A 14,443-nucleotide genomic window follows, 5' to 3' on the forward strand; every position below is an offset into this window, starting at 1 on the left:
ATTCTTGGAATGACATGTATTTCACATTTAGAGGAGCCAGTCAAAGACTTAGCTATTATGACATTAATTTTCAATTGGAGAACCTCTAGTCTTGTACCATTGCAAAGACCCCTTCTGGTGTTAAGATTTCTTAACAGCATAATAATTGCTCCAGTCTTTAACCTCAATTTGTGAGGTGGCATGCCAGAAAGCGGGACTATTTGAATGCTGTGGCAACTTCACCCCATTGGCTAGTACAGTTACACAAGCAACCAATAAGCTATCGGCGACAAACAGACACTTAAGCCGCATATAATAAAGTTACTATGAAAAACTATATGCCACTAAATTCAACAATCTAGAAGAAATGGATAAATTCCTAGAACAATACAACCTTCCTAGACTGAGTCATGAAGAAGCAGAAAGCTTAAACAAGCCAATTAGCAGGAAGGAAATAGAAAAAATATTAAAAACCTCCCCAAAAATAAAAGTCCCGGCCCAGATGGTTGTACTAGTGAATTCTATCAAACATTCAAAGAAGACTTGGTTCCTGTTCTACTCAAAGTCTTCCAAAAAATTGAAGAAGAAGCAATACTCCCAAACACATTTTATGAGGCCAACATAACCCTTATACCGAAACCAAGCAAGGACAGCACAAAAAATGAAAACTACAGACCAATACCTCTAATGAATACAGATGCTAAAAATACTAAACAAAATACTAGCAAATCGAATACAACAACATATTAAAAAAATAATTCATCATGATCAAGTGGGATTCATCCCAGATCTCAAGGATGGTACAACATACATAAAATGGTTAACGTAATATACCATATCAACAAAACAAAGAACAAAAACCACATGATCTTATCAATAGATGCTGAAAAGGCATTCGATAAAATACAACACAACTTTATGTTTAAAGCACTCAACAAAATGGGTATAGAAGGAAAATATCTCAACATGATAAAGGCCATATATGATAAACCATCAGCTAACATCATATTAAATGGCATAAAACTGAGGACTTTCCCCCTTAAATCAGGAACAAGACAGGGTTGTCCACTCTCTCCACTCTTATTTAACGTGGTGCTAGAGGTTCTAGCCAGAGCAATCAGACAAGATAAAGAGATAAAAAGCATCCATATCAGAAAAGAAGAAGTAAAGGTTTCATTTTTTGCGGATGATATGATCCTATACATCAAAAACCCCAAAGACTCCACCAAAAAGATTACTAGAAACAATAAGCCAATACAGCAAGGTCTCAGGATGCAAAATTAACATACAAAAGTCCATAGCCTTTCTATATGCTAACAATGAAACATTAGAGAATGAACTCAAAAAAATAATCCCCTTAACAATTGCAACAAAAAAATACCTAGGAATAAACATAACAAAGAATGTAAGGGACCTCTATAACAAAAACTACAAAGCATTGTTAAGGGAAAGCGAAAAAGACAATGAAATGGAAAAATATTCCTTGTTCTTGGATAGGAAGAATAAATATAATCAAAATGACCATATTACCCAAAGCAATACACAAATTTAATGCAATTCCCATCAAAATTCCAATGTCATTTTTAAAGAAATGGAACAAAAAATCATCAGATTTATATGGAACCATAAAATAACCCAAATAGCCCAAGCAATCCTAAGGAAAATGAACGAAGCTGAGGGCATTACAATACCTGACTTCAAATTGTATTATAGAGCCATGACAATCAAAACAGCATGATATTGGCAAAAAGATAACCACTCAGACCAATGGAACAGAATAGAAAGTCCAGAAATAAATCCACATATATATGGTCAAATAATTTTCGATAACGGGGCCAACAACACACAGTGGAGAAAAGAAAGCTTCTTCAACAAATGGTTCTGGGAAAACTGGAAAGCCACATGCAAAAGAATGAAACTTGACTACAGTTTGTCCCCTTGTACTAAAATTAATTCAAAATGGATCAAAGACCTAAATATAAGACCTGAAACAATAAAGTACATAGAAAAAAACATAGGTACTAAACTCATGGACCTGGGTTTTAAAGAGCATTTTATGAATTTGACTCCAAAGGCAAGAGAAGTGAAGGCAAAGATAAATGAATGGGACTACATCAGACTAAGAAGTTTTTGCTCAGCAAGAGAAACTGACAACAAAATAAACAGACAGCCAACTAAATGGGAAATGATATTTTCAAACAACAGCTCAGATAAGGGCCTAATATCCAAAATATACAAAGAACTCATAAAAACAACAAACAAACAATCCAAGAAAAAAATGGGAAGAGGACATGAACAGACACTTCTCCCACGAAGAAATACTAATGGCCAACAGATATATGAAAAGATGCTCATCTTCATTAGTTATTAGAGAAATGCAAATGAAAACTGCAATGAGATACCACCTCACACCTGTTAGTTTAGCTATTATCAACAAGACAGGTAAATAGCAAATGTTGGAGAGGCTGTGGAGAAAAAGGAACCCTCATCCACTGTTGGTAAGAATGTAAAGTAGTACAACCATTATGGAAGAAACTATGGTGGTTCCTCAAAAAACTGAAAATAGAACTATCTTATGACCCAGCAACCCCTCTACTGGGTATATACCCCCAAAACTCAGAAATATTGATACGTAAAGACACATGTAGCCCCATGTCATTTCAGCATTGTTCACAGTGGCCAAGACATGGAAACAACCAAAAAGCCCTTCAATAGATGACTGGATAAAGAAGATGTGGCACATATACACTATGAAATACTACTCAGCCATAAGAAATGATGACATCGGATCATTTACAACAAAATGGTGGGATCTTGATAACATTATATGGAGTGAAATAAGTCAATCAGAAAAAACCAAGAACTGCATGATTCTATACATAGGTGGGACATAAAAAGTAGACTAAGAGACATGGACAAGAGTGTGGTGGTTAGGGGGGGTGCGGGGGAGGAGAGGGAGGGAGAGGGGAAGGGGGAGGGGCACAATGAAAACTAGATAGAAGGTGACGGAGGACAATTTGACTTTGGATGATGGGTATGCAACATAATTGAATGACAAGATAACCTGTACATGTTTTCTTTGAACATATGTACCCTGATTTATTGATGTCACCCCATTAAAATTAAAAAAATTTAAAAAAGAAGAAAAATGATTAAAAACTAATTAAGAATCATTAAAGGATCTATATAAAAAATGGAAAAAAATTAAAAAAAAAGAAGGTGGAAAGACTTCCTTTACCAAGTCCCAAGATTTATGAAAAAGGCAGTTGTATTAGTGCAGAGATAGATCAACGGACCAATAGGATAGAATAGAAAGAACCAGAGACAGATCAAACATACAGAGATACTTGATTTATGACAGAATTGTCTTCCAGAGCAGTGGGGACAGAATCTTTTTAATAAGTTGTTCTGGAACAAGTAGGTATCTATGTAGGAAAAAAAAGAAATTAGATGCCATACCATATGGAAAAAACCAAAAATGGATACTAGTGTGAAAGATAAGACTTTAAGGCATACACACATGCACATACCTATACTTTATATGATATAAGTATATACGGGGGGAGGGGTGAGTAGGTTTACAGTTGTTCATATAAATAATACAATAATTGCTCTGGCCAGGTGGCTCAGTTGGTTGGAGCATTGTTCCAAAGTATGGAGGTTGCTGGTTCGATCCCTAGTCAGGGCACATGTAGGAACATATTGATGTTCCTATCTCTCTCTCTCTTTCTTTCTCTCTTTTTTTTTCTTTCTTTCTCTCTCTCTCTCTCTCTTTCTCTCTTTCTCTCTCCCTTCCTCTCTCGCTAAAGTCAATAAATAAGAATTTAAAAAAATAATACAAGAATTAATAAATAATAATACAAGAATAAACTCTGTGTTTCACATGCTCACAATTGAGCCTACCCCTGTCTGTGTATACACACAATCTCTTCATGACCTCGGTGTTTTGAAAGATTTCTTCTATGACAGAAAAATCTGTAGTCAAAAATTATATATTTGGTAAAATAAAGAACATCTCTTCATCAAAAGATAACATAAAGAAGACAGCCACACAATGAAAGAATATATTATATATTGAACAAACATGTAATTAACAAAATGTTAGTATTCAGCATATATAAATGTGTTCTTGTTGTTGTTTTGTAACAGAGAGAGGGACAGACAGACAGGAATGGAGAGAGATGAGAAGCATCAATTCTTCGTTGCGACACCTTAGTTCATTGATTGCTTTCTCATATGTGCCTTGACCAGGAGGCTAAAGCAGAGTGAGTGACCCCTTGGTCAAGCCAGCGACCTTGGGCTCAAGCTGGTGAGCCTTGCTCAAACCAGATGAGGTCGCGTTCAAACTGGTGACCTTGGGATTTTGAACCTGGGTCCTCCATGTCCCAGGCCAGTGCTCTATCTACTGTGCCACTGCCTGGTCAGGCTATAAATGTTCTTGAATCAATAAAAGACAATCCAATGTGAGAAAAGTAGGCAAAATGACTTGAAAAGGCTCTCCATACAGGAGGAAGTAAAAGTAGCCAATAACTGTAAGAGTCTTCCAACTTCTTTAATAGTCAAAGAAATGCAATTAAACCATAATGAGATTTTACCACATATCCACCCAGATTAACTAAAAATAAAAATGCTGGCAAAGTGTTAATGAGGATGTGGAAAAACAGGAATTGATGTAGAAACTGCACATTGTTACATAGTTGGGAATAGCTGAGCAACTGTAGTCCAGTTGGAGATACATATGCATACTTTATGACCCAGCATTTCTATGTTTACCTGTATACACTAGAGAAACTTGACATGTGATACACCAAGATACATATATTAGAATGGTCTCTCTCCCCATGACTTTTTCTTTTTTGCAAATTTTCAAACCTACGAAAAAGTTGCAAAATTAATACAATGAATGTAATAAAGTCTTCATAGATGGTTTTATGCAAAACATGGCAGGTAGTGGAAGAAGCACACAAGGCTTTGAAGCCAGTGATACCTGGCTTGTTATCCAATTCCCCCACTTACTATCTTTGTGTCCATGGGCAATTATATGTCTGCACCTCAGTTTTCTCACCTACAAATTGAAGGTAATAAGATGCTGACCCTATTGGGTATTATAAGGATTAAATACATTGACATATATAAAGCACTGAGCATAAATGCCTGCAACATAGTAGTTGTCCTGTAAATTATGGCTGCTATTATTATTTTGTTGTTGTTAAAAATTATAATGATGCATTTTATTTTTTCACATTCTTTTAGTTACTGCACATTTACTGATAATTTTATTTTTGGTTTTTCACTATAGAATGCAAAATCATTCAAGGGAAAAATTGCATATTTTCACCCTGTATCATATTTTTTTCTTTTCATTTCCTATTTTACCTTCAATCTAAAACCAGTAGAAAAACAAGACCACAATGAGACTGTCTTATAATTTAAAAAATTTTACAGAATTTAAAACTCCTTTTGAAGAAATAAAATACCAAATATGATTTATCAAAATTAAAAGGGAGCTGAAGCACAAAAAAAGTTAAATAACTTTAGCAAGAGGCAATATTGGTAATATTAGAAATAAGAGTATAGGTGGCCCTGATTGGTTTGTTCAGTGGATAGAGCACTGTCATGGTGTGCCGAGGCCATGTGTTTGATCCCTGGTCAGAGCACATATATGAAGCAACCAATTGAACAACTAAGTGGGACAATGAGTTAATGCTTCTCTCTCTCTCTCTCTCTTTCTCTCCCTCCCTCCTTCCCTCCATCCCTACCTCACTCTTCCCTTCCTCCCTCCTTCCTTTGTCTCTCTCAAAATCAATGGGAAAATTAAAAAAAAAAAATAGAGTGTAGGTTTCCAAATTTCTAGCCCAAGATTCCCGCACTCTTAATTATATTAATTATATAATTAACTACACTTAATATACGTAATTATATAATATTGCTGATATTATATCAGCAATTGTTTTTATTTTTAAATATATTTATGAATTTTAGAGAGAGAGGAAGGGATAGAGAGAACGAGACAGAGACATTGATCTGTTCCTGTATGTGCCCTGAATGGGGATCAGACTTGCAATCTTTGCGCATTAGGACGGCGCACTAACTATTCAATCAGGGCTTAGCAATTCTTTTTAAAGAAAACTGAATTAAGTAAATAGTAGCCTTTACCCTGTAATCTATGGCCTTCATTGCCTTAATGAGTGAAATCACTTAAATAACCATGGAGTTCCTTTTAATCTCCAACTAAATTCGATTCTGTGTCTCAAGTCTTTCTCACTGAGCCCTGGCTCCACAGTCATCTTTTCCTTCTAGGGACCCCTACCTGTACCCCACTATTTATCTTTCCAAATTGACCAAGGTCATGTTGCCACATTGTACTGTTTACTTATCTTTTCATAAATATATCTTCTGTCTCCAATTAGCTTGAATTCCCTTGGGGGCACAGACCTTTCCTTATGTGTTTTTGTATTTGTAAGTTTTTAAATGCAAAAAAACCCCCACGTTTTCTATATCATTTTCTTCCCCTAATAGCACCGTGCTTCGCACAGAGTAAGCACAAAACAAATGCATAAGAATGATGACTGTCAGGTTGCAGTTAAAAAAATAGGGCTAGCCATAGTAGCTACAATGACCTGGACATGGGACTTGTGGATTCCGCCTGTGTGGCAAATATGTTTGTTTTCCTCTGTTGCAGAAAGATGCTGTGAGACGAGTTTTCTCTGGCATTCAGCCTACAGGAATCCCCCACCTTGGCAACTACCTGGGAGCCATTGAGTGCTGGGTGAGGTTGCAGAGTGAACCTGGCCCTGTGCTGTACAGCATCGTTGACCTGCACTCCATCACTGTCCCCCAAGATCCAGCCATCCTTCAGCAGAGCATCTTGGACATGACTGCCACTCTTCTTGCCTGTGGCATAAACCCAGAGAAGAGCATCCTTTTCCAACAATCTCAGGTCAGCTTTTTAGATTAGAACCAAGAAAACTTTTATTTTTAGATTTCTGAGGAACATTTTGAAAAGTTTGCTCAACTACAAAATGTTGTTCAAGGGTGATTTCATCAAGTGTGATTGTTTCATTGTAATGTTTTCCTTGTATTCATATCATTAAATATCATGATAATGCAGTAGTATTTTTCAACTTTTCTTCCACTATACGTGGTTAGTTTATAGTTCTTCATATACCAAAAGTTGTTTCTCATGAGTACTTCTAGACCTGGAATTGTTTTCTCTACTGGGTTACATTCAACGGATGACTTCAATACTGTTGCCTAATCTCCTGAGGTCACTAAAGTGACCAATGGTTTTCCATAACTCCAATGTTACTTTATTGGGTATTGCATTTGGAAGGCCTATTGGATAAGTCCCATTGTTCATTCTTTGTATAATAGCTTTCAAGAAGATTTGAGAGAACTAGCTGGGAAACTAGAAAGCAATGTCCAGTGACTTGAGTCCAAGCCAAGAAAGGCTTCAGAACAAAGCCAAAATATTTGACTCATATCTTTACTATAGATGAATCAGTTTACTGTTGGACAGGCAGATAGCCTGGATTAGAGACAGGGCCCTTAAAACACTCCCTAGCAAAAAAAGATGAAAATGTTAAGTGGATCATGCTCTCATTACATATCTGCCTTAACCTTGTGACAAAGTCTCAGCCAAGGAATGGTCCGTTATACATGTGTATATCTCCTTCCTTGGTCATAAATTTTGACAACTATTGTTTTTATGTATGCTTTATCACTTACAGAACTTAACGTAATGATTCACACAGACCAACCATTTAAAAATATGTAATAAATGAAAAGAGTGTCTTTACCAAATAAATGCAATTATCAATAAGTTAAACTTGTTGCTAGCTTGGAGATAATTTGATAAAAGAATAGAATCTAAATATTAAAATGACCATAAAGGCAATTTACTTCAATTTTCTTCCGTATAGTTGGTCAGGAAGCCTTTACCTGTACATGACTTCAAAGTCAATCTTAGACAGATCTAATTGTTATTAAGTACTTGCTTATATTGAGCAAGTGCTTCTCTATAATTTCTACCCATTGACTTAACTTCTGCTCTCAAAAATACATTCAAAACCAACTCTGACTTCCACATGACTACCCTTCAAATTCTTGGACACATTTATTTTGCACCACCCTTACCTTACAGGCCCTTAACCTCAGGTTTTACCTTCTTCAGACTGGTCCTCGGATCCCACACCCTCCTGGTTGTCCTTCCTTGAAGAACTTTCTCCTTCTCCCTGGAAGGAATGTGTCTCTCATCTTTCATGAAACAATGTTTATTCAACTGTTCATATCTGTCTCTGACATGATGATGCTGGTCAGCATTAGAGGCACCTTTTAAGTCACGTTATGCATTTTCCAAAGCACATCTCCTTTAGCCATTTGAGCTATTTTTGATAACAGCCTTTTTTTATCCTTACGTGGTACTGTTTCTAAAGATTGTATTCCCAATACCTACTTCTATGCTTCTTGTAGAGGAAAATGTCTAATCTCCACAGTAACTACTGGCAAGATTGGCTTTTTTTAAGTGACTTTTAAAATTAAAGTCTTATTTACAAACACATTTAGTACTTGTATTGAGCTCATACCCCCAAGAATGATTACCATATTATAAATTGCTTTTCCTTTGTAAAGAATTTTTGGCAGTGATTTCATAAGCATCTAATATTTGCAATAATAGAAGTATCTTCTTCCATGTAGTACTTTGTTGTTCAAAATAGCAATTGAAAGAATAACGCAAAATATGGAGACTTTGTAAGAATTCCCTTGTAAATGGGAAATAATAACATTTACCTCTTTGATTTTCTTTCTTTTTTCTTTTTTATGGTATGGGAACCAACTGTTGGTTCCCACAGTTGTGGGTCCAGGTCCAAGGGTGAAGGTAGCTGGTGTTGTCATTTTCCTCAGTGGCCTGAATGGGACACTAAACTATCTCACCATTCTATTCCTCCTGTCCCTGCTTTCAGCTCCCATGGGAGAATTTTGATCATTTGCCATTAAAATTTGAGGAGAGTATTCATCAGCCCACATTGCACAACTTATCCCACAAAGACAGCATGAAAGACTCCCTCCTGTGTCTCTCTGACCTCAAGACCTGCTTGCTGTGAGCCATTCACTTATTGCATTGGGGCAACCAACCTTATTGCAACTCAGTGGATGGATTGGATATTTTATCAGGTTTTCTTTTCTTTATTAAAATAGTTAATAAAGAAAATTATAAACATAGAAGAGTAGGGAGAATAGTATACTGTATTTCTATCATTTACTAATAACATTTTGTGATTTGTCTCATCAATGTTTTCTTTGTTGAAGTATTTATTTATTATTTAATGATTGATTTTAGAGAGACAGAGGGGAAGGGAGAGAGAGAAAGAGAGAGAGAGAGAAACATTTACTTGTTGTTCAACTTAGTTATGCATTTGCTGTTTGCTTCCTGTGTATGCCCCGGCCGGGGTTTGAACCACAACCTTGCCATTTTAGGACGATGCTCTTACCGACTGAGCAAAGCAGCCTGGGCTTCTTTGTTGAAGTATTTAAAAGCAATACCATACATGACATGTCATTCCCTAGGTAGTTCAGTGTGCCTTTCTATAAATTAAGGAAACTTTCTTACATAACTATAATACTGTCATCATACCTAACAAAGTTAATAATTTCATTTATTGTCTAATATCCAGTTCATATTTCAAATTATGCCAATTCTCCCAAAATATCTTTTACAGTTGGCTTGTTTAAATGGTAATCCAATCAAGGTTTACACATTACATTTAATTATGGATCCTAAATCTTCTTTTTATGCGTTTTGATTTGTTGATCAAGTCTTATTTCCTGTAAAGTTGATTTTTCTGCACTTAAAAAAATTTAAAACTTTGATTTTTAGGCTCCTGCATTTTTCATGCCTTCAATATATTGACCAGGTTTTTAAAATTTTTATTTGCTATAAAATTAGCTCTTTTGGGCATAAAATAAACTTTAATTTTTAGTTTTGCACTAATCTGGATTGGCTGAAGTTTAGTGACTATAAACCATCATCCCACATAGTTGCTTATCACCATGTTTTTTGTTTGTTTGTTTACTTTTTGAGAGAGAGGCAGGGAGAGAGCGATAGAGAGACAGGAACATTGAGCTGTTCCTGTACGTGCTTTGACCAGGGATCAAACTGGCAACCTCTGTGCTTTGGGACAATGCTCCAACCAACCCAGCTATCCAGCCAGGGCTTAATTTTTTATTTATTGATTGATATTTTAGAGAGAGAGAGAAAGGGAGAGAGAGAGGTGGGATAGGGAAGCATTCATTCATTGTTCCACTCAGTCATGCATTCATTAGTTGCTTCCCATGTGTGCTGTGATCAGGGATCGAACCTGCAACTTTGTCATGGGATGACACTCTAACGGACTGAACTAACAGGCCAGGGCTGCTTATCACCATTTTTAGTATGTAAATAGAAACTGTGCTTGCCTGATGCCCATAGAGTGCTTGGAAAGGAGTACCTAGACCTATCATCCCTTCAAGTGGCTATCGAGCTTCAGTTATTGAAGGAGGGTGGTGATAGGGCCTTCCTCAGGTTCTGTCCTGACACTGTGAAGGCATGTGTTGGCTTTTGCTTCCTAGAACCATTCTCATGTAGAAGTGCAATCCGATAAGCTAGTCTCCCTTTACAGCTATTATCTTTAAAAAAAATTTTTTTTATTTAATTAATTGTGTTTACATAGATTCTAGGGTCACCCCGAATGCATCCTCCTTCCCCCATATTCCCCTCAACATCTCCCTTGCCCCCCTCCTTACAGTGCCCTCCCCCCTTCCCTTCAGGTTTATCTCATCCTATCATCCCCTTTCCCTCTGTCCTCTTTTCTTCTGGTCCCTTTGATCCCTCCTCTGTCTCAATTCCATTCCTCAGTTCTCATTATTTCTTGGATTCCTCAAATGAGTGAGGTCATATGATATTTTTCTTTCTCTGCCTGGCTTATTTCACTCAACATAATAGTTTCCAGGTCCCTCCATATTGTTGCAAAAGGTAATATTTCCTTCTACAATGGAATACTATGGGGCTATGAAAAAGAAGGAAATACAGCTATTATCTTCATTCAACACTGGCCTTATATTTGCAGTGCTCTCGTAGGTGTCATCATAGTGTTCCTATTTTATGTCTTGTGATACAAAAATAAATCATTAACTGTTTTTTATCAAGCTGTGGAGTCTCCAATAGATGAGATTGAAAAGAAAATACTTGTAGCATTTTTATTTTATTTTTTTATAAATTTTTATTAATTTTAATGGGTTGACATCAATAAATCAGGGTACATAGGTTCAAAGAAAACATCTCCAGGCTATCTTGTCATTCAGTTATGTTGCATACCCATCACCCAAAGTCAGAATGTCCTCTGTCACCTTCTATCTGGTATTCTTTGTGCCCCTCCCCTCCCCATTCTTCTCTCCCTCCCTCTCCCCCCTCAACCACCACACTCTTGTCCATGTCTCTTAGTCTCATTTTTATGTCCCACCTATGTATGGAATCATGAACTTCTTAGTTTTTTCTGATTTACTTATTTCACTCCGTATAATGTTATCAAGATCAGTGGTCCCCAACCTCCGGACTGCAAACCAGTACTCGTCCGTGGGCCATTTGGTACCGGTCTGCAGAGAAAGAATAAATAACTTACATTATTTCTGTTTTATTTATATTTAAGTCTGAATGATGTTTTATTTTTTAAAAATTACCAGATTCCCTCTGTTACATCCATCTAAGACTCAGTCTTGACGCTTGTCTCGGTCACGTGATACATTTATCCGTCCCACCCTAAAGGCTGGTCCGTGAAAATATTTTCTGATATTAAACCGGTTTGTGGCCCAAAAAAGGTTGAGGACCACTGATCAAGATCCATCCATTTTGTTGTAAATGATCCGATGCTATCATTTCTTATGGCTGAGTAGTATTCCATAGTGTTTATGTGCCACATCTTTATCCAGTCATCTATTGAAGGGCTTTTTGGTTGTTTCCATGTCTTGGCCACTGTGAATAATGCTGCAGTGAACATGGGGCTACATGTGTCTTTACATAAAATGTCTCTGAGTTTTGGGGTTATATACCCAGTAGAGGGATTGCTGGGTCGTAAGGTAGTTCCATTTTCAGTTTTTTGAGGAACAACCATACTTTCTTCCATAATGCTTGTACTACTTTACATTCCAACCAACAGTGGATGAGGGTTTTTTTTTTCTCCACAGCCTCTCCAACACTTGCTATTACCTGTCTTGTTGATAATAGCTAATCTAACAGGTGTGAGGTGGTATCTCATTGCAGTTTTCATTTGCATTTCTCTAATAACTAATGAAGATGGGCATCTTTTCATATATCTGTTGGCCATTAGTATTTCTTCGTGGGAGAAGTGTCTGTTCATGTCCTCTTCCCATTTTTTTCTTGGATTGTTTGTTTGTTTGTTGTTTTTATGAGTTCTTTGTATATTTTGGATATTAGGCCCTTATCTGAGCTGTTGTTTGAAAATATCATTTCCCATTTAGTTGGCTGTCTGTTTATTTTGTTGTCAGTTTCTCTTGCTGAGCAAAAACTTCTTAGTCTGATGTAGTCCCATTCATTTATCTTTGCCTTCACTTCTCTTGCCTTTGGAGTCAAATTCATAAAATGCTCTTTAAAACCCAGGTCCATGAGTTTAGTACCTATGTTTTTTTCTATGTACTTTATTGTTTCAGGTCTTATATTTAGGTCTTTGATCCATTTTGAATTAATTTTAGTACAAGGGGACAAACTGTAGTCAAGTTTCATTCTTTTGCATGTGGCTTTCCAGTTTTCCCAGAACCATTTGTTGAAGAAGCTTTCTTTTCTCCACTGTGTGTTGTTGGCCCCGTTATCGAAAATTATTTGACCATATATATGTGGATTTATTTCTGGACTTTCTATTCTGTTCCATTGGTCTGAGTGGTTATCTTTTTGCCAATATCATGCTGTTTTGATTGTCATGGCTCTATAATACAATTTGAAGTCAGATATTGTAATGCCCTCAGCTTCGTTCTTTTTCCTTAGGATTACTTGGGCTATTTGGGGTTTTTTATAGTTCCATATAAATCAATGTTTTTTTTGTTCCATTTCTTTAAAAATGACATTGGAATTTTGATGGGAATTGCATTAAATTTGTGTATTGCTTTGGGTAATATGGTCATTTTGATTATATTTATTCTTCCTATCCAAGAACAAGGAATATTTTTCCATTTCATTGTATCTTTTTCGATTTCCCTCAACAATGCTTTGTAGTTTTCGTAATATAGGTCCTTTACATTCTTTGTTATGTTTATTTCTAGATATTTTTTTGTTGTTGCAATAGTGAAGGGGATTATTTTTTTTAGTTCATTCTCTAATGTTTCATTGTTAGCATATAAAAAGGCTATGGACTTTTGTATATTAATTTTGTATCCTGCGACCCTGCCTTATTGGTTTATTGTTTCTAGTAATCTTTTTGTGGATTCTTTGGGGTTTTCGATGTATAGGATCATATCATCTGCAAAAAATGAAACCTTTACTTCTTCTTTTCTGATATGGATGCCTTGTATTTCTTTATCTTGTCTGATTGCTCTGGCTAGAACCTCTAGCACCACGTTAAATAAGAGTGGAGAGAGTGGACAATCCTGTCTTGTTCCTGATTTAAGGGGGAAAGTCCTCAGTTTTATGCCATTTAATATGATGTTAGCTGATGGTTTATCATATATGGCCTTTATCATGTTGAGATATTTTCCTTCTATACCCATTTTGTTGAGTGCTTTAAACATAAAGTTGTGTTGTATTTTATCGAATGCCTTTTCAGCATCTATTGATAAGATCATGTGATTTTTGTTCTTTATTTTGTTGATATGGTGTATTACATTAACTGTTATATGTATGTTGAACCATCCTTGAGATTCTGGGATGAATCCCACTTGATTATGATGAGTTATTTTTTTAATATGTTGTATTCAATTTGCTATTATTTTGTTTAGTATTTTAGCATCTGTATTCATTAGAGGTATTGGTCTGTAGTTGTTTTTTTTTGTGCCTTTCTTGCCAGGTTTCGGTATGAGGGTTATGTTGGCCTCATAAAATGTGTTTGGGAGTATTGCTTCTTTTTCAATTTTTTGGAAGAATAGGAACCAAGTCTTCTTTGAATGTTTGAGAGAATTCACTAGTATAACCGTCTGGGCCTGGACTTTTATTTTGGGGCAGGTTTTTAATAGTTTTTTTCTATTTCCTTCCTGCTAATTCATCTGTTTAGGCTTTCTGCTTCTTCATGACTCAGTCTAGGAACGTTGTATTGTTCTAGGAATTTATTCATTTCTTCTAGATTGTTAAATTTGGTGGCATATAGTTTTTCATAGTATTCTACAATAATTCTTTGTATATCTATGATATCTGTGGTGATATCTCCTCTTCCATTTTGGATTTTGTTTATATGAGTCCTTTCTCTTTTTTCCTTGGTGAGTCTTG

The 14,443-nt window shown here is 36.0% G+C and overlaps 1 protein-coding gene across 4 annotated transcripts in view; it reads left to right on the forward strand.

Moving 5' to 3' along the window:
* WARS2 (tryptophanyl tRNA synthetase 2, mitochondrial) overlaps positions 1–14,443 on the forward strand; it is a 119,210-nt gene that overhangs the window by 53,793 nt on the left and 50,974 nt on the right. For 3 of the 4 annotated variants that reach the window (XM_066377308.1, XM_066377304.1, XM_066377307.1), the window contains exon 2: positions 6,662–6,919. The exons of the other annotated variant lie outside the window; for it this stretch is intronic. In XM_066377308.1, coding sequence (XP_066233405.1) covers positions 6,662–6,919 — 258 coding nt within the window. The remainder of the gene's footprint in view (positions 1–6,661; positions 6,920–14,443) is intronic. 4 annotated transcript variants of the gene reach the window in all.

The sequence above is a fragment of the Saccopteryx leptura genome, chromosome 3 (assembly GCF_036850995.1).
Source record: "Saccopteryx leptura isolate mSacLep1 chromosome 3, mSacLep1_pri_phased_curated, whole genome shotgun sequence".
Lineage (NCBI taxonomy): Eukaryota > Metazoa > Chordata > Mammalia > Chiroptera > Emballonuridae > Saccopteryx > Saccopteryx leptura.